General features: G+C 33.3%; 1 protein-coding gene across 2 annotated transcripts in view; it reads left to right on the top strand.

Moving 5' to 3' along the window:
- Positions 1–26,112, top strand: part of DDX60 (DExD/H-box helicase 60) — a 114,490-nt gene that overhangs the window by 29,559 nt on the left and 58,819 nt on the right. For both annotated transcript variants that reach the window (XM_032855454.1, XM_032855453.1), the window contains exons 9-19: positions 4,935–5,076; positions 5,947–6,102; positions 8,181–8,286; positions 8,745–8,860; positions 10,169–10,329; positions 15,501–15,747; positions 17,483–17,649; positions 18,197–18,352; positions 19,720–19,869; positions 22,681–22,800; positions 23,946–24,041. In XM_032855454.1, coding sequence (XP_032711345.1) covers positions 4,935–5,076; positions 5,947–6,102; positions 8,181–8,286; positions 8,745–8,860; positions 10,169–10,329; positions 15,501–15,747; positions 17,483–17,649; positions 18,197–18,352; positions 19,720–19,869; positions 22,681–22,800; positions 23,946–24,041 — 1,617 coding nt within the window. The remainder of the gene's footprint in view (positions 1–4,934; positions 5,077–5,946; positions 6,103–8,180; positions 8,287–8,744; positions 8,861–10,168; positions 10,330–15,500; positions 15,748–17,482; positions 17,650–18,196; positions 18,353–19,719; positions 19,870–22,680; positions 22,801–23,945; positions 24,042–26,112) is intronic.

Raw genomic sequence — 26,112 nt, 5'->3', positions numbered from 1 at the left:
GAGCAGCTTTTCGCTGTTACGATTGCAAGGGAAGTAATGTTATTGGGGAAGAATCAGAATTTCATCCAAGTCCCTATCTTCTCACTTTCTCATTCTCAGCAAACAAGGGTATCAGAACAACCCATGAAGAATCATTTAGGGTGTCTTGCCTTTTTTTTCCTCTAGGGTCTCCTATGTCTGTCTGATGAATTCTATGAAGGGAATTCGCCCTTCCTCAGGATAATATAAATGCATAAAATAAGATATTTAGGATTACAAGGGTATCAGTTACATTGAAATAGCTATTAAAATATTAAAAACAGGGGCACTTGGGTGGCTCAGTGGGTTAAAGTCTCTGCCTTCAGCTCAGGTCATGATCCCAGCGTCCTGGGGCTTTCTGCTCAGCAGGGAGCCTGCTTCCCCCCTCTCTCTCTGCCTGCCTCTCTGCCTACATGTGATCTCTATCTGATAAATAAATAAAATCTTAAAAAAATATATTAAAAACACACATTTGTGATGTAGTAATATATGTGTTTACTTGTTACTACATTAGACAGTCCTATAACTACCATGCTTTCAATGTATGGTAAATATAAACAGTATCTCTAGATGTTTGTAGCACTTGCAATGTAATGTGAAGATATGTTATTTCTACTGGTGCTAAATCCCAGCTAAGGCATAGGAGTATGGCATGTCATCCGGGTTTATTACTGAAAATAAACATTTTTGCTACAAGTTAACAAAAATTAAAATATAATTTTCTGATCTAAATTCATTAACTCCCTAAATTCTATCAGGTAAAAATACTCCTGTGATAAGATCTTTTTTGCATGACCTCTCTCCTCACAACCCCACCTTCCAGTTGGACAGGCATGTGCTCTTACTTTAGGGATTGGAGGAAAATAGTCAAATTTCCTGCCCTTTGAAAGAATAATATTGGTCTGTATGTAACAAATATTATTGAAAAATACAATTACCTTCTTCTGCCCGTACTGAACCTTCCTCATAAAGTGTCCATGAATTGAGGAGGGCAGAGAGGTGGAGAATAAATGAAGTCACCATGAGTGGGGTGGGAAGGGCATGATAGAATCCCCATAAAGTTTCAGGGTTATGTGCATAGAGAGAACCTGTGATTAATTTTTAGGACACAGACTGGGAGATACCTGGTCTCACCTAGGATACCTGTGGCTATATGTGCCAGGGAACTGGACTAGAAAATGCAGTGTGGTGTCTATCCATGAAAGTATGGGAAATGGTGCCTGAACTTTCTGAGGGAGGGTCTGAAAGTTCTTGTAGATTCTGAATGAGTCATGCTAGTTGATTGAAAGGGAAAGGAAATCTGCTAGTCTTTACAGAATTTTCAGAAACCAGATGAGGGGATAAGTGGGAAAAGACATCTTTAAGTCTGAGGACTGTATTTCAGTAGACTATGAGCTCCATGGGACCAAATGGAAGCCACTCCACAGCCACTGACCATTTAATCTCTATTCAAGGGACCTGGGTCTATTGCCCATGTAGAATACTGAAGAGTGAGGTATAACTGGAGACAACCATACTGAGTAATGGGTACTGTTTTTTACCAAAATGTATACTTTTTTTATACACATTTTGTTGTTGTTGTTGTTGTTTTACCACAAATATATAAACACTCCTGTCAAAGCCTGGCATGGGGGACTCATGAAAAGAATTGATCTGACTGTGATTAGGAAGTAATTAAATCGGACTGATTTTACTTTTAGTGCTTACATTATATTTACTGAAATAGCATAATGCATATGTAGGATCAACAAAGTTCAGAAACAGAAAAATACATTGTGTATCTAGGTTTATATTTGTGAGCATTTAGAACTGCTCTAACAGAAGTGCTGAGGGTTTTATGATGTGGTATACACAATACCATGTGGTTCTGCTGATGCTCAGCGGCAAAAATATTTTCCTATATCCCAATTCCCATTGAGGAACTTTCCTCTAGGCATTTTGATAGTCTGTTAGGAAGAGACTGACTATGGTTAATTAAAGGAATAGGAAGACTGTATTTCCAGCTTCTTTTAGTTTATTTATTTAATTTTAAATATTTTACTTATTTATTTGAGAGAGAAAGAAAGAGAGTGCATGCATGAGTGACGAGAGGGAGAAGGGAGAGGGAGACATAGACTCCCCATTTAGCAGGGTAGCCAGAGAGATAGCTCCATCCCAAGACCCTGGGATCATGACCTGAGCCTAAGGCAGATGCTTAGCCAACTAAGCAACCCAGGCACCCCTGATTTACTTTAGACATTTCAATAAAATCATGTCAGGTTAATATGTTAAACCTATTGACATGACATATCAGATGTTGAAATAATACATTATCATATCAATATTATTGTGTTACAAATTTTGTGCTAAAGTTATTTCTCAGATAATTGATTTTTTGTCAACTTTTTATAGGTTGAATTACATATACTCAGTTACTGTAGGGTATGAATGTAATAATTGTGGTATTGATTTACAGATTTAGATAAATGCTCTGTGTGTATAGTTTTCACTTACAGACAGTTTTATAAACAATTTTTATGGACAGTGGTAATTAGGTAAAAGGATATTACAAAGTCTTTCTAAATTATGGAATGTTCTAAGATGGTTCTGCAGGACATACTTTGTGGTTTTAGCTGATGAAAAAAAAATCACTCTTCAATTAGGATGGCATGGATTGAAGACATGATAGGAATAGCTGCTAGGTGTTTTGCACCAGCTTTATGTGTGTACTTTACCTATATTACCTCATTAAGATATAACAATACACTTCTTATGTCCTCATTTTACAGGTGAGAAACTTGGGCTCAGAAAGTCTAAGTGGCCCCTTAGCACAACTAATAAATGATCAAGGTGGGAGATAAGTTCCTCTCTGTCCAGTTTCCAAATCTGTGCCCTTCCCACCATCCTTTGCTCCCTTGATAAAGGGAAACAGCTGATTACTCCAGAGTCAAGCACTCCTCTGGTCTTTTCTATCATCCGTACTTCATTTTGGTAACACCCAGTAGCTGGAAATGTAATTCAGGTAGCTTCTGAAATTTCACAATAAAAGGCATATTCTGAGGTCTGTGGAAAAAGCAACTAAGCAAACTCTGAAGGGAGAGTTTCATGTTTACTCAAATCTTGACCCTTGGAAACCATATGGAGGCCCTTCTTACGTGAAGTGAATAAAATGAGGAATGTGTGCTGTACTGTATTCACATATTACCATTTGTTTACTCAGTGGTATTATGGGATAAGATTGGGTGGGGAGAACTTTACATGTCTGTGGTTCTCCAAGTATGGTTCCCTTGAATAACAGCATCAGCATCACCTGGGAACTTGTTAAAAATGCAAATTCTTTGGCTCCATCCTAGAGCTACTAAATCAATGTTGGGATGATGCCTAGCAATCTGTGTTTTATTTGACAATCTTTTCAGGTGAGGCTCCTGTTGAGGCTGAAGAATCTTTGCTCTATGGTTTTGTGGAGATCTCTTTAGCATTTTATTGTAGTTAAAACTACACTGTAGGTAGGAGGTTCCTACGTTGATATTTATGACTTCTTTTGAAACTTGGTCAATCTCCCTGATATCTGTTTAGAGCTAGGTTGTCCAAAACAGTAGCCCATAGCCACAAGTGGATATTAAACATGTGGAATGTGGGTAGTCTGAAATGAGATGTGCTCTAAACTTAAAGGAAACACCAGATTTCAAAAAAACTTAGTATGAAAAACATGTAAAATATTCTATTATAATTTTTATATTGATTACACATTGAAATAATACTTTGAGGGTGCCTGGGTGGCTCAGTTGGTTGAGCGGCTGGCTGCCTTTGGCTCAGGTCATGATCCTGGTGTCCTGGGATCGAGTTCCGCATCAGGCTCCCTGCTCAGCAGGCAGTCTGCTTCTCCCTCTGACCTTTCTCCTTTCATGCTCACTCACTCTCATTCTCTTTTTCAACTAAATAAATAAAATCTTAAAAAGAAAATAATTCTTTGGATGTGTTGAGTTAATTAAGATAAATTTTTTTTTAATGTGACTTCTGGAAATTTAGGATAAAATATGCAGCGTGCCCATGTTATATTTTTGTTGGACAATTCTGAGTTCTCTTTCAACATCAATAGAGATAAGTAAATTGTTCACATATGGAAAGCATTTGATTTTATTATTGAGGGAGGGTGGGGCAGAGAAGACTTGGTTTTCCCCCAGTGAATTTAATTCCCCAAACACTATTATTGACTGAAAAAATGACTAGGCTCTCACTTGCTAAGGTTGTTTACTCATGTCTACCCAACTCTGAACTAAGTGTGGCCAGTGAAGACATTCTCTCTGTGTTGGCGTGAACATGGCCTCACTATCATAAACTCAGCAGGTGTAGATGGAAGGGAATCTTTGAGTTTGAAGAAGGATTCATCATCTTCTAGACCACTAAACAATCAAATGCTATTTCTTAAATCATCTTTTGACCTGAAAGTAGAATTGGAAAACATTAAAGAACAGTAAAGAACAGAGGCACATTTGAAAACAGAAGTATCTCTGTAGCATTGGGACAAATCTATGAATTTGTGTGAGGAAAGAATTGTATTGAGTCAAACACAGATTTCTATGATTCAGAATAAAGAACTATTGCTGAATTAATTTTTTGGTCAGTTTGGTTTTATTTTATGATCTAACCTTTTAAGATAAAAGCATTCAGCATTATCCAGCCTGAAAGAACTCAATAAGAATTGGACTAGAGCATTTTATTGTAGCTAAAACCACAAAGTATGTCCTGCAGAACCATCTTAGAACATTCCATAATTTAGAAAGACTTTGTAATATCCTTTTATTTCAATAAAATCATGTCAGGTTATTAGCATGGATTATTGGATTTCATTGGATTATTGATGCATTTGAAGTTATATTATAGTTTATTGCTAATATAACAATCATCAATAACTTGGTTTTATTTCTGATTTGCAGAAAAAGTGGTGTGAATATTTCATCCTAAGTAATATAAACATTTGTGAATTCTGGAATCTGAATTTAATTCACCTTTCAGACTTAAGTGATGAGCTTTTGTTGAAGAATATTGCTTTTTACTATGAAAATGAAAATATTGAAGGTACCACCTCAGTATATTTTAATAATTGTACTTTCATCCAGAGATAAACATTATAAAGAATTTAAAACTTCAAAATCATTTTCTTATATGTCCAACATAAAACATAGCAATTATTTTCCTTTTAATCTTTGTTTGTATATGTATATGTTTTATTTAGTTGCAATCAGAGTAAGTTATATTTTAAAACATTTTTAAATTAATATACTCAAGTATTCTTGAAAAAATACATGTTTGGGTATTTGACATTTCTAGATAATTTTAACAGTTGAATTTTTTTCACTTAAATATATGAATTATATTTCAAAATATTTATTTGAATTAAGGTAATCATCCGACTACTATGAGATATTTAGGGAATTTTAATTTTTTTCCAAAGATGAAGCTGATTTATATGTTATATGTAATTTGTTTTTCTTTCTTTGAATTATTTTGTTAGAATAAATTTTCTGCTATTTTTTAATAGTCAAAGAAAGAGAAAACATGTTTTAAGAGAGCTATAACTCATTGAGCATTTTTGAAGCTTCTTTGGCCTCTAGAATTTGGTTCCTACACATGGCAAACATTGAAATGAGTTAGCAACATATAAATGTAGCAGCTCTCTATAAATGTTCTTATCTCTGAAAAATAAGTTATATTCAGTTTTATTGGTTGTAAAGTTATATGTGGCATAACATTTTTTACCTTATAAAGTAGATATCCAAAATCTGTTGTTATGATAGCTGTAAATTATTTATTTAGGTGCAGTGTGGAACTTACTGAAAATTTTACAGTTTAACAAATAATTCAGAACGCTATGAATTTTGTCAAAGTGTATGCTTCTGTATATATAGTAATGACTTTTAATATTTAGTACTTTTAACTATCATACAGGCTTACATTTGAATTTGGGAGATATCATTATGAAAGATTATGAATATCTTTGGAATACTGTGTCAAAGTTGGTTGGAAAGTTTGCTGTTGGAAAGCCATTTCCTCTGAGAACAACAAAGCTTTATTTTCTTGAAAAGAATCCATCACCAATCAAAGGTAATAAATCTCCAAATTAATTTGAAGTAACAGTTCAGATCTCTGAAGTTTTTTTTGAAAACACTACTAAGTGTTGTATATCTAATTTTTTTTCTGGCACTATGCATTTAAATAATAATAATAAATTAATAATAATAAATAAAAATAACCTTTTGCTGTTTCATTGGAATGACATGCTATGACTATTGTTTTGAAGAGTTATATGTTTTGCTTATAGCTAATGTTGTTGCCAATTAAAAAAAAAAGCCAGATATATGTGACTTTCATTTCTATCAATATGGCAGTATAGGTTAGGGGGAAAATCTCTTTTGGGAAACAATTGAAATGCTGGTAAGACACACCAAACATCTTTTAGTATTATCATAGCTAAGCTCAAAACAATAGAAATGCAATTCCAGGAGACAAGAATAAAGAGAGACTGATCTCTGGCTAATACAAAATGAATTACTAGGTTGATTTCTAATTATAGGTCCATCTTCCCAAGAATTTGGGGTTTCAGTTATGCTGTTAGTAATGTCAAGACAACTCTAAGCTGGAAAATTAGCTTAAAGTGATCAGAAGAATCTAGTACATTCTTTGTAGATGAAAAACATCTTAAACCCTGGGAATGCCTGGGTGGCTCAGTCAGTTAAGCGTCTGCCTTCAGCTCAGGTCATGATCCCAGAATCCTGGGATCTAGTCCCACATAAGGCTCTTTCTCAGCAGGGATGCTGCTTCTCCCGTTGCCAGCCATTCCTCTTCCTTGTGATCTCCCTCTCTGACAAATAAGTTAATAAGAATAAAATCTTAAAAAAAGAGAAATATGATTTAGCCATCATCATAACATCATAGGAGATGTTTCCATTTGATGAATTTCAGGAAGAATAAAATGTTCCCCTAAGGAATGTGAGAAGGAAATCTAATGTGAATTTGGGATGTATCAATATAAATATATTTTTCAGAATATGGGGAAAGAATATATATACTCTTTATGTGTGTGTATATATATATATACACACACACACATACACATATATATATATATATGTATATATATACGTATATATATACACACTCTTTTGTCCAGATGAGTTCTACCAGACAAAGACTCTTGAGGAAGATCAAATAAGGGGTTTATTGATCAGAGAATGATCAAATAAGGGAGTGGTTAGGTAAGATCAGGAAGAGAACAAAACCAGTGTAGGACATGTTAATGAGTAGGCTTCCACTGTGGACAAGTACAGGCAGATTTTACTGGGAATCTTAGAATGTCATTCAAACCACCTCAGTGATATCTTACCTGAAGAGCAAGATAGCTGGGGCATTTATTTGCAACTCCTGTTACATTTTTGGCTGAGGGCTATCTATGCGGCATGGGATCCTTAGCACTTCTGGCCTTCACATGGCTGTAAGAAGAAAAGTACTCAGGCAGAGAGTTGCAGAGACCTGCAGTAAAAATGTGTCAGGCAGACAGAAACTGAACATGAAAGGGATGGGCAGAGCAATGGCAGCTTACCTATAATTGTGAACCAGGTATAAATAAAAAGGCATTCATTAACCAACTATTATATATAGGATATATGTGTGATATGTATGGTATCTATCACAGGTATGTGTATATGTGCAGATAAATATATATGTATACATATATATAATATCAAAGAGAATGTAAGAAAATACTGTAATGATAACAAGTTATTTCATTATTATCTATATATTTTCCCTTATTTTTTAAATATTTATTTCCATAAAAATATTTATGTGGGAGATCTGAGTGCAAGTTCCATGTTCAACTTCCTTGTAATAAGGGATAATGAAGGAAATAGATATTTAAAAACAGTAAACAGTTATTTTTCTACCTACCTACATACCTACATGCCTAAATACTGCCTATTTCTTCATACTCTGCTACGTTCTAAAATGTTTTAATGTGGGCAATAGCTTTATGGGAAGGTCTGGAATTGATAAATGTAAATAAATAAAAATAAATCAATGAAAAATGTTTTTTATTTTAAGGCTTTAGAAAATGATGTGTAATGTTCCTGTGTGAAAGTCTCACTTTTGACACTGTCTTAATTTTTTTTTTTAATTGTTTACAGATACTTCCAATGAAAAGATTCCTAATTTGGGATTTATTTCAATGTCATGTGAACTGGTTGATAAGTTTGTTGGTGATCTTTTGAAAGATTTGCCTTTCTTAAAGAGGTATAAGACAAAAAATGTCTCAGTAAATGGGTGGAATGGATGACTTACTCATTAAAGACTTTCTGAAATGAAACAAATTAAATGGAATATATTAAATGCAGTATGTGTTTGTAACACATAATGAGTTTAATAGCAAATTTATCAATGTCTTTGGTCTTAACTAGGTTAAAATCAACATGGTTTTAATTTTAGAGTAAAATTATTCCAGTTGGATGTTTTTAATTAGTGGATTAATTAATGAATATTTGTTGATGTTGTTGGGATTGCTAGAGATGTGGGGTAGATTCTGGGTTCTTAAGCACCTAATAAACTGCTTTTGGGATTCTAACACCTACATCGTATTATAGAAAGAAGAAGGGTGGCTATGATTTTTTAAAATATTAAAAAATGAAACCTGTGCTGTGTTCTATTTAGAGGCATGAAATTTAAAATGTGCACATATTTCTTTTGTCTCATAGCAATGATCCTATTGTGACTTCACTAGTTAAACAAAAGGAATTTGATGAACTTGTGCATTGGCATTCTCACAGACCCCTTAGTGATGATTATGATAGGACAAAGTGTCAATTTGATGGTGAGTTATGTGTCTCTGGTGAAATAAATTAAAATCAATTTCATTCTCTTTTTATTTTGTAAAAAATTATCATATCATGAGCCACAAGTTATATTTCTTGAATAATAATAGTCTACAGGATATTTAGATGTATGTCAGTAAAGATGGTAATGAAAAAGTCCCACTCTGTTTACTGATAGTCATAGGAACTCAGGAATGCAGATGTCCGAGGAAGTGCACCAATACTGCATTTGTCCCCACAAAAACTTGGAGCTGTTTTAAATAAATATGGTTTGCAGTTTAAAATATCTGTGTATTCCTTGACATTCATAATACTAAGGCCCTAGTCTTTCGAGCAATTTCAGCTACTTTCATACCACCCAAAACAAGTGCCAGTATTTTATGTGCTTTCAAGCTTGGGATGTTTGGAACTGCAAAAGGAGGCTTATGAAGCCACTAAAAGTAGATCAATAGAGATTGAATTAGGTATCTTGTCCCCTTGGTTTATCCCTTGTCTTCATCTCATCTTTGTCTATCCCTATCTTACCTCCACCCTTCTTCAAAATGACAAAACTTAACTTTCAGAAGAATCTAGGAGGGTGCATAGTAGGCTTGCTTATACTTATCACCCTGTTTACATAAATAGCTACTAAGACCCTGCAAGATGTGAGGGGACCTTTTAGATTAACCATTAATATCCTTCAAAACAATTTAATTAGATATATGTAGATACAGACATAGAAAAATCAACCAGCTTAATTATCCCCTTAATTGTAGTTTTCTTTGGGTATGGAAGTAAATCATACCTTGATTGTTGGAATTTCCTGTGTCTTTGGATTTTTCCATAGTGTAAGTGTTTTTCAGCTGCCAAACTCTTGGCTCTGTGGCTATGATTGAGAGTAAGGATTTTTCTGTCAAGCAGTGCCAGAAGCCAGGATATCCAAGATGGATATCTTCTTGATTTTGCCTCTATCTTCTTCTTAAACTCACTCATAGAGCAAATAAAGAGATAATATGCAGAATCTATAATTCTTTGTGGCATGATATTTGCTTTAGGAAGTAGATAGTGAAAGAGTGTCTTGTCACTTCCATCTTTTATTTTATTTATTTATTTATTTATTTATTTATTTTTACTCTTAAATAAGGAAAAGAGTTATTCTATAGATAAGTATTTGCCTGACTTGATTGCCTCTTTAACAAAAGTAAATCAGACTAAACTATTATTCCAAACTAAAAAGTACATGTGTGGGTGGGATGCTATGAAGGTTTAGTGAGAATGCTTTTGAAAAAAATCAAGTAGTTTCACATTTTAAGTCTTTTATTTTTCAGAAAAATCTAGAGATCCTCGTTATCTTAGGTCTGTGCAGAAGTATCATGTTTTTCAACGATTTTATGGGAATTCATTAGAATCAGTCTCTCCAAAATTGGTTGTAACTCAAGCTGTCAAGCCAAAGAATAATTTCAGTGAACCCAAGAAGAAAAAGGCACATGTAAGTTCTATTAATTCTATCAAATTTTAGAACTGTCTTTTGACTTTTCTTAAGTTGCTATTTGTTAAATTCCTCTGGTAGTATCTTTTCATTCTATGCTTTTTCTTTCTATATATGATCACTTAGATTATTTTATTTATTTGGTAAGAAAGTCTAACCTCCATATACAAGGTTATATATGGTCCTCTATACATAATAAAATGTATATGTATTTGAAAAAGAAAGACAATAGGTTACTAAAGGCTTGGATTCAGAAATGCTGAAATAAAATTAATAATATAGTTCTTTTGAGTTCTGGTCTAAGATGGCAATATAGGAGTTTCCTGAAATCATCTCTTCCCATGGACATACAGAATTTACAGATAAATATAGGAAAATTTTCTCTTAAGGCAATCCAGAAACTAGAGAACTAGCGAGAAAATGAGAAGCAAATGAGAAAAATCCCACAGTGAAACAGGTAGAAGAGGCTGAGACATACTCTCACTATAAACCCCATCCCTGATACAGAGACATGCAATTGGGAGAAAACTCAAAAGTCCTAATTTTGCCCACAGGAGGAAAAGATTGGGACTAAATTTTTGGTCTGGCACCCCAACTTTTGAGTTCCACTTGAGGAAAGGGCCTCTCAAAACATCTAGCTTTGAATGCCAACAAAGCTTGCATCCACAGGACCCACAAGACTGTAGCTTGATTATCCCCACCCAGGGCATAGAGGCAGCAGACTGAAATGCTTATTCCCAGTCTTTCCCAGAAAGAGACTGATTTGCATACTTTTAAAGTAACAAAATGAATCTGACCATACCACTACAGAAAGCTATCAAGTCACAAAGCAAGAGAAAAAAGAGAAAAACAAAGGAATTGTAAATCAGTCAGAAAAAATTAACGGTCATAGTAAGCCAATACATATTAATAATTAATTTAAATGTTAATGGACTAAATTCTCCAATCAAGGGGCACCTGGGTGGCTCAGTGGGTTAAAGCCTCTGCCTTAGGCTCAGGTCATGATCTCAGAGTCCTGGGATCGAGCCCCACATCGGGCTCTCTGCTCAGCAGGGAGCCTGCTTCCTCCTCTCTCTCTGCCTGCCTCTCTGCCTACTTGTAATCTCTGTCTGTCAAATAAATAAATAAAATCTTAAAAAAATATATTAAAAAATTAAATTCTCCAATCAAAAGACATAGAGGGGCTGAATTAATAATAATAATAATAATAATACCCTACTATATAATGTTTAAAAGAGACTCACTTCAGCTTTATTCAGCTTTAAGGACACACAATCTGAAAGTAAAGGGATGGAAGAAGATATTAATAATAATAATAATACCCTACTATATAATGTTTAAAAGAGACTCACTTCAGCTTTATTCAGCTTTAAGGACACACAATCTGAAAGTAAAGGGATGGAAGAAGATATTTCATGCAAATAGAAACCAAAAAATGCAGGGTTAGCTATATTTACATTAGAGAAAATAGATAAGGCGAAGACTGTCATAAGAGACAAGGAAAGTTATTATATAATGATAAAGGTGAAAACCTGAAAACATTTTCTCTAAGATCAGGAACAAGACAATGATGCCCACTCTCACCACTTTTATTCGGAATGATCTGGAAATCCTAGTCAGAGCAATTAGGCAAGAAAAATAAATACAAGTTCTCCAAATTGGTAAGGAAGTAGTAAAACTTGCACTATTCGTTGATGACATGATATTATATATAAAAAAAATTCTTAAAACTTTACCAAAAAAAAAGTTAGAACTAATAAATGAATTCAGTAAAGTTGCAGAATATAAAATTAATGTACAGAAATCTGTTGTGCTTCTATTCACAAGCACTAGCAGAAAGAGAAATTAAGATAACAATTCTATTTACAATTGTATCAAAATACCTAAAATAAATTTTATCAAGGAGGTGAAAGACCTGTATTTTACTTAGTGAAAACTATAAAACATCAATGAAAGAAACTGAAGATGACACACACAAAAAGGAAAGATATTCTGTGCTCATGGTTTGGAAGAATTATTATTCTCAAAATGTCCATGGTACCCAAAGCAATCTACAAATTTAATTCAATCCCTATAAAACTACCAATAACATTTTTCACAGAATTAGAAGAAATAATTCTAAAATGTGTATGGAACCACAAAAGACCCTGAATAGTCAAAGCAATCTTGAAAAAGATGAACAAAACTGGAAGTATCACAATCTCAGATTTCAAAATATACTACAAAGCTGTAATAATCAAAAGAGTACGGTACTGGCACAAAAACAGACCTACAAATCAGTAGAACAGAATAAAGAGCCCAGAAACAAACACACATATATGCTTAATTCAAGAAAAAGAAGGCAAGAATATGCAATGAAGGGAAAAGACAGTTTATAAATGGTGTTGGGAAAATTGGTCAGCCACCTGCAAAAGAATGAAACTAGCATACATAAAAATCAACTCAAAATAAATTAAAGACTTGAATAAAAGACCTGAAACCATAGAACTCTCAGAAGAAAACAGGGGTAAGTACCTTGACATTGGTCTCAGCAATGATTTTTTTTTTATTTGACATCAAAAGCAAAGGTAACAAAAGCAAAAATAAATGAGACTACATCAAACTAAAAACTTCCTCTGTACAGCAGAGGAAGCCATCAATGAAATGAAAAAGCAGTCTACTCTATGGGAGAAGATATTTGCGAATCGTATACCTGATTAGGGGCTAACATCTAAAATATATAAAGCAGTCATGTTACTTAATAACAACGCCCCCCAAACCAAACAATCTGGTTTTAAAAGTGGACTGAGTACTGAATAGAATTTTTTTTCAAGAAGATATATGAATGGCCAACAGGTATATGCAAAGGTACTCAACATTATCAGTCATCAGGGAAATACAAGTCAAAACCACAATGAAATATTATCTCAGAGGTGTCAGAATGGCTGTCATGAAAAAAACAGAAGGTAACAAGTGCTGGCAAGGATTTGGAGAAAAGGGAACCCTTATGCACCGTACATGGAAATGTAAATGGTGCAGCTACTATGAAACAATATGGAGATTACTCAAAAAATTAAAAACAGAACTACCATAGGAGCTAGCAATCCACTTCTGGCCATTTATCCAAGGAAATGAAAATAGGCTATGGAAAATATATCTGCACTCCCATGTTCATGGCAGCATTATTTATAATAGCCAAGATATGGAAACAGTGTAAACATTTATCAGTGGATGGATGAATAAAGATGACGGGGTATATATGCACAGAATGGAATATTATTTAGCTATAGGAAGGAATTCCTGCCATTTCTGACAACATGGATAACCTGGCAATGCTCAGTGAAGTACACTAAACAAAGATAAATACTGCATTTTATAATTTATATGTGGAATAAAAAAAAAGATGGTTGCCACAGACTGGGTGGGTGGGGGCAATAGGTAGAGGTTGGTAAAAAGGTGCAAATTTTCAGCTATACAGTGAATAGTGTCTGAGAAGCTAATGTAAAATATAGTGACTGTAGTTGATAACACTGTAATGCATCATTAAAATTTACTAAGAGAGGAGATTTTCAATGTTCTCATTCCCAAAAAAGATAAATGTGTGAGGTAATGGATGGATTACTTAACCCAATGGGGAAAGTTCAACTACATATATTCATATATCAAATCACCATGATGTATACTTTAAATATTTTACAGTTATATTTTTCCATAATAACTCAGTAAAGCTGACATTTTTCAAAAATTCCAAGCAGAAATGGGGACTTTTGCTTTAATACTTAAAAAGCAGCCTTTCCCAAGCCCATGTATGTGGTCATTGTTTTTCTCCTTGTGGTGACAACCCCCTTTTTATTTTCATAGCCAATTTTATTGTTGGTGAAATCATCCAATTACTTTTCCTTTTTCATTTAGGGCTACGAAGAAGTTTCTTTTTTTTTTTTCAAGAGGGATGTTATAAAATAGAAAGTTTGCAGCAAAAATTCTCATTATATGGTATAAGTTATGAAGACTGAAAATAAAACATTTTTTCTTTTACATTATTAGAAATTAAGTAAATTATCTATTGAAGATAAACACTCTCACACTATATAAAGTGCTCTTCTAGCAACCATTTAATAAGTCTGCATTTTCAGGATATGATAAGCATTGTGCATGGCAAAGGGCCAAGGGTCACCCTTTTTGTACTGAGAAAGAATCATGCTGAGTTAATCTAGAACCAAATGTTTGGCAGATTAAAACATTAGGAATCCTCAAATAATGTTGATTAGAATTATTGAGAAAATGATGACAAATAATATTGACTTCATTGTAGGCAAATTTATATGTTAATTTTATGACTAATCAGAATAATGAAAGATTTATAGAATTCTCTTGTGAATACAATTCTTTAATTTGTTTATGTAGATTAATAAATCAGATTGGTAAAAGTCTAGTAAAGAGGATCCATATTGAGTTTAAGTCAACTGGAAAAGCTTATCCAGATAAAGCAAATCAGTTGTATTTATGTTGTTTCTTTCTATCCACTCCTTTCCTTCATCTGCTTTCGCTTTTCCTCATTCACTTATCAAATATTATAAGCTAAATGTTTTGTGCTTGAAAAATACAGAAAACAATGACATATTCCTGTTTCAAGAAAGTTAATCTAGATAGGAGGTATGACAAGTAAAATCACAACTACAGTATATGTAATGAGTACTTTGATAGAGAGATGCCCTGGCAGAGAAGAAATATATGAGTTAAGCTTGGGAGTTAGGAAAGGCTTCATAGAGGAAATATCTTGAAGGACAAGTAGGAGACAGGGAGATGACAATGGAAAAATGGAAGAGGAAAATCCAATCCAGAGAGAGCAGCAGGAAGCAATGCAGGAGACATGAGAAAACAGTGGCCTGATATTTCCAATTTTATTAATTTACTCTTTGATTTATAATCTAATCTATACAACTCAGAAATCTACACAGTTATCTGCAGAGAGTCTTTATAGTGATTAAATTTAATTGTCATAAGTTTTTAATCAAGAGAGGGTTTAATTTTAAGAAATAAATACTGAACCTAAAATTGTTCATATTCAAGAACAGAATGATAGTCAAAATAACCAATATATGCTTAAAAATATTGTCTCATATATGAAATTTAATCTTGGAGTATTTCCAACTTGTTTCATGATACGCTTCTTTTCCCCCTTTTTTGGGCAGGAGACCAAGGCTGAAATAATTACTAGAGAGAATAAAAAGAGATTATTTGCTAAGGAAGAAGAAAAAGAGGAAAAAAAATGGAGTGTTCTGTCATTTTCTATTGAAGAGGAAATGAAAGAGAACTTAAACTCTGGAATAAAGAATCTGGAAGATTTTTTGAAATCATGTAAAAGTAACTCAGTGAAATTTCGAGTTGAAATGGTAGCATTGACTGCCTGCTTGAAAGCATGGAAAGAACATTGCCGAGGTAAATTTATGTGATTTTGTGTTTTTTTGTTTTGATGAACTGGAGAATTAATCAAAGGATGTAATGATGATAGCTGTCATTTATTAACTGGAAGTTTGTGATAGAAGCCTTAGATTCATTATGCGATTTTATCCTCACAGAATTCCTATACAGATTACTTCTTTTATCAGTGAGCAGTGAAATCTCAAAGTAGCTAATATACAGCACATTCCTAAGCAAATTCAAATCAAATCAGTCAAAGATAGGCTTAAGAATAAATTCTTATAAAACTGTGGGCATAGTCAAAGGAACCAGCAAAGACGGTGAGGCACTCTGGGAGATCTCTCATTTTTGAAATCTGAAGTGCAAACATTTTCTTTCTGGGTAAAACTAAAGATTATGTTTGCTAGCCATGTTGAATTCTTCTAAATGTTGCCATGACACCCATGTGCTATTCTTTGCAATTTCTATAACACATAGTAGAATAAAAAAGAAGAGACAGGAAGAAGAAGATAAGGGGAAATAAACCTGGGTAAAGATACATAAATTAGTAAGAGATAAATGATATGTGCCATAAGAACTCCAAACTGACAATTCTTCCCAGTAACCTAGTTGATCTGTCTGTCTCTGGCATCTCCACACTTGAATCCATTTAATACATGGTCACTGGATCCTTTTTTTCCCCCCTACTCTCATTGTGTTAACTTCAAAAGCCGTCAGCCTTTCACTGTGGATTTTTTCACAGTGAGAAGCATAAGATCTGGCTTATATATTTCTCCCCAAACAAGATGTTGTTATCAGAATTTGCAGCTGACTCCTACTAAGAAAGATCAGAATTAAATGGTTTACTCTCCTGAGAGGAAAAATTCTATATTAAATTTTTTTTAGTCTCTTGTAGTATTCAGCGGGTGTTTGGTAATATTTGTTAGATAGCTAAAACATAGGTTTATTGGAAGAAATTTGAAATTAAGAATAGCCTTAACATGGTAAGTATGGAAAGGTTAGCAGTTAGGAAGAATAAAAAGAATGTAATAACCATGCAGAAATGAAGAAGAATTAGCAAACTGTATTTGTCAGTTGTAATAGACTAATTGAAAACCTCCAATGATTGTATGAAATAGTTATCTATGGTCAACAGTAGGACTCAATAAATTTTGCAAAGTTTTTAACCAGATATTTAAAGTCATCTAAATATTTTTTTTGACGATAGTAGAGACGGCATGAAAATAATAGGTAAGAAAATATTTGTTGTTCCCCAGAACACTTAGTACAACCTTGAGCTTTAATAATCTTATTACTGTCATGAACTGTAAGACTTTTCTTTGTCTCCTTTATTTGCACAGCTACTTCCCAGTTATCCATAGAAATGATGAAGTAGGTATAGGCACACTTTAATTATATTTTACCTAGTCATCTGTATTCCAAAAAACTTTATAAATGTTAAATAAAATAATTAGATCAGGGGCGCCTGGGTGGCTCAGTGGGTTAAACCTCTGCCTTCAGCTCAGGTATGATCCCATGGTCCTGGGATCGAGTCCTGCATCGGGTTCTCTGCTCAGCAGGGAGCCTGCTTCCTCTTCTCTCTCTGCCTGCTTCTCTGCCTACTTGTGATCTCTGTCTGTCAAATAAATAAATAAAATCTTTTTAAAAAATAAAATAATTAGGTCAGATTGATAGCCTGGATGACTAATCTTGAATAATCAAACATTATTTTTGATGGTCCTTATAAAAATTATATTGTTTATTATTTGCCAAGGTGAAACCACAAAAGATTTAAATATAGCTGTTCAAATGATGAAAAGGATCCATTCCTTGATGGAAAAATACCCAGAACTTTTGCAGGAGGCAGATCAGCAACTCATAGCCAGATGCCTGAAGTATTTAGGATTTTATGAATTGGCAAGTTCTTTATACCCAACCCAGGTAATTTTCAGAATAGTTCCATTTTAATAGAATAATTATGGGGTGTACATAAAGTGTCTTGCAAATGCAGTCACTTCTTCTAGATTTTTTCTTTTTCTAACTGACAATATTTACTACTATATTCAATCATTACTAGTAATTCAGCTGCCCAAGCTTGAAATAAACTAGAATTAGAAAACTGATACAAATACTTGTCTGAACAAACAGATGCCAGATAATTTCTGCAGACCCTTTAATACTGTATTTAATTCTAGTAAACAATTTAAAAACTATATTGTGATTGTTTAGTTGTCTTTAAGTGTATTAGATTGTAGCTACAAATACCATAATGGATATTTGAAAATCTTGATGTCTGTCAATGTACTCACAGTTAAGATGGTGATTGAGGTGGTAAAGAACTTCATCAATAAATACTACAAAATCGAAAAGATGGTAAAATGCTTTTCTTGTAAAAAGTACTCAATAATACATTAAATTAATTACTTAACTACTTAAATAATGTTGTAGTTTAAAATCACTCTCCAAATGGACTTTTGAAATAATGTAGGTTGCAAGAGATGACATAAAGGAGAAAATAGATAAATACTCAATTGGCATTGGGCCAGTTCGGTTTCAACTACAGTACATGGGCCATTATTTGATACGAGATGAGAGAAAAGATCCAGATCCCAGAGTTCAGGATTTTATTCCTGACACATGGCAGGTAATAACTGAATGAATCAAAAATCTTATTTTATTTGTATTTTATCATTAAAGGTAATAGCAGGAGCTTCTCATTATTGTGGCTTTACATATTATATTTGGCATGAACTTCATATTGAGTCATGTTATTTAAAGTTATTTTATCATTGGAAATGATGAAATGGAAAGTCTTTTCCGTTTAAAGGAAGTGAAATTTTCATTTTGTTCATTTTTTATAAATGGAGGTACTTTGATGAATTCACATACATTTTTAAAGTTCTGTCTGTGTCATCCATTTATATCATTGTGGAACAACCTCCATGTTTTCCCTGTGTCAATAGGAGATTTCATATGTAAATGTACACAGAGCAGTTTTGGTAGTTTAAACAATATAGCAATTTTTTTAGATATTCACATGCTATACCTGTCACCATCATAGCCATTCTTCTATACATACATGTAAAATTGATGGATATAAAACTTGGGATAAAATGGTATGTTTCTGCATAGATTAAACCATATAAAATTGCTAATAAATAAATGTATTTACCTACAAACATGCAATTTCATAGGTTCAGTCTACTAGACTTCAGATTTGGAATATGACTTTACCTTTCTTATGTTGATGATAGTGTAAGATCTTTAAAAATTCCTGCCTCCCTTTCAGGAATGGGAGGACCTGTTCCTTACTTTAGTGTAGGACACAAAGCTGTCAAGTGCTCTTTATTAATTCCACACACATTTCAATTATTCTGTGTCCATCTAATTTTGAGATGTGGCCCAGAGTGGACCTACATTAAGAGTGTGCAGACAGGTTTGGGGATATTTATCCATCTTCTGCCCATCATAGATATTTTTGATTCTTTGATTAGTCATCATTTTGATGATTAAAAGCATAAACTGAGGAGCTGAAGTTTCTTGTGTCCTCCAAAGTAGGTACCTGACATTCTTTTGTATGTAAAGAAAAGATAAGTAGTGAAATTATGAAGGATTGATTTTCTTTCTCCTTAGCTATCATTTCACTATTACAAAAATACACACTGGCTACTTCTTAGAACTTAATTTCTCAAAGCCTTTAGAGAAGCACTCTACTGAATCAATGACAAATACTTAGGTAAAAAGAAATCTCAGTGACGAGATATTTTATTCAGGCTCATTTTCCATTTTTCACACACAAACTCACCTCCAGATGCTCAAAAGCATAGCAATCCTGTCTTCTGAGAGAATGCCATGAGTTCTTCAGATTTTCCTATGTGTTTCTTCATGCGTTTTCAACTCCCCATCATTCCATATGAAATTCAGAAAATTATAATAGAAGTGTATTCATCGATTTGCTTTGGTAACATGCTGTTCATATTATTGATGTGAATGGTGCTCTGAACCCTGCAGCGAGAGCTCCTTGATGTTGTGGATAATAATGAGTCAGCAGTGATTGTTGCCCCAACGTCCTCAGGCAAAACCTATGCTTCCTACTACTGCATGGAGAAGGTGCTGAAGGAGAGCAGTGAAGGGGTGGTCGTGTATGTTGCACCAACAAAGGTAGCCCTCAAGTGACTCAAATTTTCTTTCATTCCTAAACTTCTCTTTTAAAATAATACATGTACTCACACAGTGAATCTAGTTCACTTTTTATTATTTATTTTCTAGTTTTATTGATCTATAATTGACATATAACATTGTATTATTTAAGGTGTACCACACATAATTTGATATATGTATATTGTGGAATGATTGCCACAGTAAGTTTAGTTAACATCCATCACCTCATATACTTACAAACTTTTTTCCTTATGATAAGAACTTTTAAGATCTATACTCAGCAACTTTCAAATATTCAATGCAGTATTGTTAACTATAGTTTCCATGCTGTACATTACATATGTACTATTTATATATATTGTAACCGGAAGTTTGTACCTTTTGTCCACCTTCACCCATTTCACCCACTATCTCCAACTCCTACCTCTGGCATCCATCAATTTGTTCTGTTTCTATAACTTTCACTTTATTTTGTGACCTATATTTTCTCCTTCCAGTTTTAGAGGCCAATGTAACACTTTTCTCAGAACCATTGTGAGGAAAAGGTCTGGTCTTGTGATTTTGTCATTCAGCATTATGCTTACTTTGAGAGAAGCACTCACACTTTGCTGGGCAATATTTAATCACTTAGGAATCTAATATTGGCTTTGCAGGGTTTATGGAATTTATCTGATTTGCTCTTGGGCATTCGTGACTGGCCTGTTTCTCAAGCCAATTTGTTTTGTCATATTTCTTTTAAGTCTATTACTGCTTAATGTTAAATTTAAAAACAGAAAATATGACCTTTGTCATTAAGGAGAAAGTTTGACTTTCAGAAAGTGTAAATTTGCCAATCCTCACTCATAACCCTTGTAAAGTGATTACTCTTAGAAAAGACACATTTAATTTAAGTAACTTTAATTCTATAGATTAAAATGAATTCAGACTCCATTTAAGCTTCTAGGAAAAAATTAGTGAATTGTGGTCAGCCTCAGAACCAGATTGATCAATATGATTAGTTGAAATGAGCACTCTATTTTTTATTGTAGCTTTTTTGTTTTTCATGGCTTAATAGTGCTCATTGCTGGAAATTAGTAATATATATATAAAATTAACCTAGCTAGAAGCAGAATTTTAGTAACAACATGGTTACTTTTTGCCAAATTACTCTTTTAAAAGTTTAAATCCATTTTTATTCCCACTGACAGATATGCCAGTGTGTATTCTCTTATCTTCTCTAACATTTCTCTTGTTATTAAAATGTTTTGCCAGGGGCACCTGGGTGGCTCAGTGGGTTAAGCTTCTGCCTTCGACTCAGGTCATGATCCCAGGGTCCTGGGATCGAGCCCCACATCGGGCTCTCTGCTCTGCGGGGAGCCTGCTTCCTTCTCTCTCTCTCTCTGCCTGCCTCTCTGCCTACTTGTGATCTCTCTCTGCCAAATAAATAAAATATTAAAAAAAATGTTTTGCCATACTAACAGGTGAAAACTGCTATCTCATATTTAAATTTGCTTTTCTGTGATCACTAGTCATTTGGGTATCTTTATGAGATTTTGGGCACTGACATTTTTTTATTCATGGACTACTTATAGATGCATTTACCCGTTTGTCTTTTACTTTGAGGGAAGTGAGATTGTCTTTTCATTGATTTGTTTGGTATACTAAGTACATTGCTCTTTATGTATCCTAGCATATACTTTTATTGGTTATTTTGTCTTTTTACTATGTTGAGTCATATTAATGATAATGTTTTGTTAATATCTTTGTGTACTCAGGTCTATCAGTATTTTCATTTAATGTTTCCGTGTGTGCTCAGATATGTGAAAATCTTCACTTTTTAGTGTCTTTATGCTTATGTTTTAAAATTTATGTTTTATGGGTTTTTTTTAAAGATTTTATTTATTTATTTGACAGTGAGACAGCCATCACAAGTAGGCAGAGAGGCAGGCAGAGAGAAAGAGAGAGAGAGGGAAGCAGGCTCCCCGCTGAGCAGAGAGCCCGATGTGGAACTTGATCCCAAGACCCTGAGATCATGAACTGAACTGAAGGCAAAGGCTTAACCCCCTGAGCCACCCAGGCGCCCCTAAAATTTATGTTCTAATCTATGTGTTACTTTGAGGCGGGCATAAAGTATAAAATAGATGTTCATAGATTCCACATATTCAGATTCCACTAGTCACCTGATCCAAAGTATTCATGTATGTCTTCAAACTTCAGATGTCTGAAGGTAGTTCCCAAATAGAAGAATCACATATCTATCTGACAATCCTTCACTTGGTCTTTCTTCTATAGTAGACTCACAGCTTCTTTCTAAGCCTTGGTCATACAGGTATTCAGCTATTTTTTTCTGATATATGAGCAACATTTCCAGTTTTTTCCTTCTGATTAAGCCATATTTCCCCCCATTTTACTTTAAGTTGAGGTTTATCAATGTGGTTCACATGCTTAGTCAAATATCTCAAAGAGAGCATGTTAGTGTATTTAGAGTAGATGGGTGTAAGAAAGGTTCTGTTAAGCTTTCTGACTTTTTTTTTTTTAAGATTTTTAAAAAATTTAATTTGAGAGAGAGAGAGTGCAAGAGAGCATGAGAGGGGAGAAGATCAGGGGGAGAAGAAGACTCCCCGTGGAGCAGGGAGCTTGATGCAGGACTCAATCCCGCGTGTCCAGGATCATGACCTGAGCCAAAGGCAGTTGCTCAACCAACTGAGACACCCGGACACCCCAAGCTTTCTGACTTTTAACTGTACATATTTTTAGACAGTTCCTGTCATTCTCTGAGGTTTCATCTGTGCTTTATTATGTGATTATCGAATTTCTTCCCTTGTAAATCAGGCTCTTGTTAATCAAGTGGCAGCAACTGTTCATAATCGTTTCACCAAAAATCTACCAAATGGTGAAGCTCTATGTGGTGTTTTTACAAGGGACTATCGTCACGATGCCCTAAACTGTCAGGTAGGTTATATTAATTAATGCATTTGTTATCAAATTATATAATAGTACTAATATATTTCTCTTTCACAAAATTCAGCGTCTTCACAAAACTTCATGGAAATAGTTTTTTGAATTTGCAAAAGATGAAATGGCTACAGAAAATTTAATATTGTTACATTCCAAAGAGTTGAGAAATAGCACTCATCTTTCTCTAAGAACACTTAGGTTTGAACTTCAGATTTCAGTTATAGTTTATTACATTATCTTGGTTTATAAATGGATTAAAAATGATCTGAAGAACCCAATGCTATAAAAAATTAATAAACAATTTCTAATCAGAATGACTTTTTCTTGATAATCAGGATATTCTCACTTTTCTTGATGAGTAATATACATAATTTAAAAAATGTATTATTGATAGAATACCTGATGCTAAGTAAGCCATAGATAGATTTCCTCCTTAACAAATTCCATAAATACATAATTAAGACTGAACAAAAAGTGAAAAGATGATTATAGTACATTGCAGGGAAAACATGAAGATCTGTTACCCAGATTGCCTTTCAAGGATGGACTTGCTGCCCAGATGTTGGGAGAGTGGTCAAGACAAATGCCAGCTGTCAGTTCCTCTGGTTCTGCCTCCACAGTCCCTATCCTGTGGTTGAACTAGGCAGGGGTATAAATGCTGGGACATTTCAGTCTCATGTGGAATAGCTCTGACAGCCAGTATTCACTCCAGAATTCTGTGCCAGGTTTGCCAAGATTTCATTAGGCCTGTTTTGAAGTAACTTCTCCCTCAGCCCAATTCTTCTTCTCCCCACATCCATAGTTGTTGATCCTATATAGACATTTTTTAAACAAAACTATCTCAGGGTCAGATTGAAGAAATAAACCTGTGATGATTAACTCTATTTGTATTATTTTGCTTATAAATAAGAATTTAAACTTCAAATCTGGTATTTTACCACTTTGGCTCATAAGAATTACAGTTTCATAAGGTTTAACCTAATATATCAAATTTTAATGAAATATTCTCAGAAGTGATATTATATCATAATTATTAGCAGGTGTATTCAGGAGTTTTAACTCTGTTTTTCACATTCTTATAACAAAGTCTGCACATAGTAAAGTACTCAAAATTTTTGTTTATACAATGTTATTTTTAGGTACTTATTACAGTTCCTGACTGCTTTGAAATTCTGCTATTAGCTCCTCATCGCCAAACGTGGGTGAAAAGGATCAGATATGTTATATTTGATGAGGTAGGTTTGGTATTATTTCTCTAGGTTGATTTCCTAGTGTACCTAAGTGCTATAATGAAGATATTTGGTGCTTTAAGACATTTATCCTTTTGTATAGAGTTCAGGTTGTGGGGGGTACTTCCTTCTGAATGGTTTCCTCAGTGAATCATACTGTCTTTTGGCTGCATTTTGCTGTTGTGACTCAATAGTGGATGTTAGTATACGCTAACAAGGCAGAATTAACCACCATGACATAAATTTTCCTGGTAGAGATTTCAAAATCCAGTCTTTGACTTCTAGAGCAAAGCATTTTGGTCTCTAACAAAGATAGCAGTTAGGTGAATTATTTTGTCAGTCATCAAACACAACGGAAAGCAAATGGCCAGTCAAAACACAATGGAGAGTTTTCCAAAAGTGTGTGAGGGAAACTATAAGGATTAGTGTGGTAATTCAGAGCTAGTAACTTACCCCTATGCTTAAAGGGACAAGTCAAAGAAGCAGTTACTGATACGCAGAAGGAGATTGATTGAGGTAGCCGTATTGTGAGTACTTATCTTATTTGAGGGACATAGCTAGTTCAAGATAATCTTTCAGGAAGGGATCCAATGAAATAAAGATGCCATTTTCCTTCCTGCTCTTGATCCCTTGCCAAGGCTCTCCATTGGCCAAGTCCAAGGGAACCAGAGAGCACTGGAGTCTTTGAAGTGATCTCGCTGGCTAAAGAGACTAGGATGGAAAATAATGGAAGTTTATAGAGACAAATGGAAGATATTTATAACATTTTTATAGTATTTATAAATGTTATAAAATTTTATAGCATTTATAAATATTTATAACATTTTATCCTTATATTTTATTTTTTATTTTTATAAATACATATTTTATATATATACTTAAAATATATTTATATAATATAAAATACATGTTTAATGTATTATATATTAAATATATATTTATTAAATATTATATGCTGTTTATTAAATGTTTATTATAGTCATATATTTTATTTGTGTATATTATATATTTTTTATTTATATTATATATGTTATAATATCTAATTTATATATAGCATATATTTATATAATATATAATTATATATATGATTTATATAATACATACAAAATATATATTTATTAAATATTTATTATATTTATGTATTCATGTATATATAACATATGCTATATATATTTATTTATATGTTTAAATATAATTTTATATGTAATATATAAAATATACAAATTTTATATATATTTATTTAGTTATTTAATATTTATATTAAATAATATATATTAAAAAGATATTAAATAAATCTTTATAACATTTTATCCTTATATTTTATTAAGGATATTTATTGAAAGATATTTAAAATATTATAATAGGATATATTCCTTTGCTCCAAGGAATTTCAACCTGAAGTGGAAGAAGATGATAAGCTTGTATTTAACTTAACTATTCTTGTTGTAAACTTGGAGCTACCAAGTAGGCTATATGTTTTATTTGTTTGATACTGATTTTTTGGTGCTTATTTTTAGTTACTCTGTATATATTGCATCTTGAAGGCTTTGAATATTTCTGTTCAAAATAAAAATTCAACAATTCTCTGTAATCAAGAACTTGAATTGTACTCTAATTTCAAAACTCTGAAATGGTATGGTATTGGATACCTTAACTTCCCCAGTTTTATATAAGATAAAGCTGAAGGGTTTTGAAGGCTAATGCCAATTCTGGCAGGGTCAGAGGAAAGTACTATCTGCTTTTACAAAGTGTTCAGCAGAGTTGTATATTATCTGACCAGCCCAAAACCAAATGGGCAGTGGAAAAAAAAAAACTTTTAATCTCTGTCTCAGGTGGTCCTTTCCAGCTAATCGCTAGGCTTCGTGATTTAATCTGTTTAAAGAAGACTACCTTTGAGAATCTTCTCTGAATTGAGTTCAGTTTGCCTTATTTGATTAAAAGACATTCATTCATTAATTTAGCAAATATTTAAGGGATGCCCCTCCCATGCCAGGCACTGTTCGTGTTGGGAATGCCCAGGTCTAGAGTCACAGAGTAATTGAAGAAAAGAGAATTAAACAAGTAAGCACACAAACAA

The sequence above is a fragment of the Lontra canadensis genome, unplaced genomic scaffold, assembly GCF_010015895.1.
Source record: "Lontra canadensis isolate GAN:19392208 unplaced genomic scaffold, GSC_riverotter_1.0 scaffold10, whole genome shotgun sequence".
Classification (NCBI taxonomy): domain Eukaryota; kingdom Metazoa; phylum Chordata; class Mammalia; order Carnivora; family Mustelidae; genus Lontra; species Lontra canadensis.
This window is presented reverse-complemented; position numbering and strand designations above follow the sequence as displayed.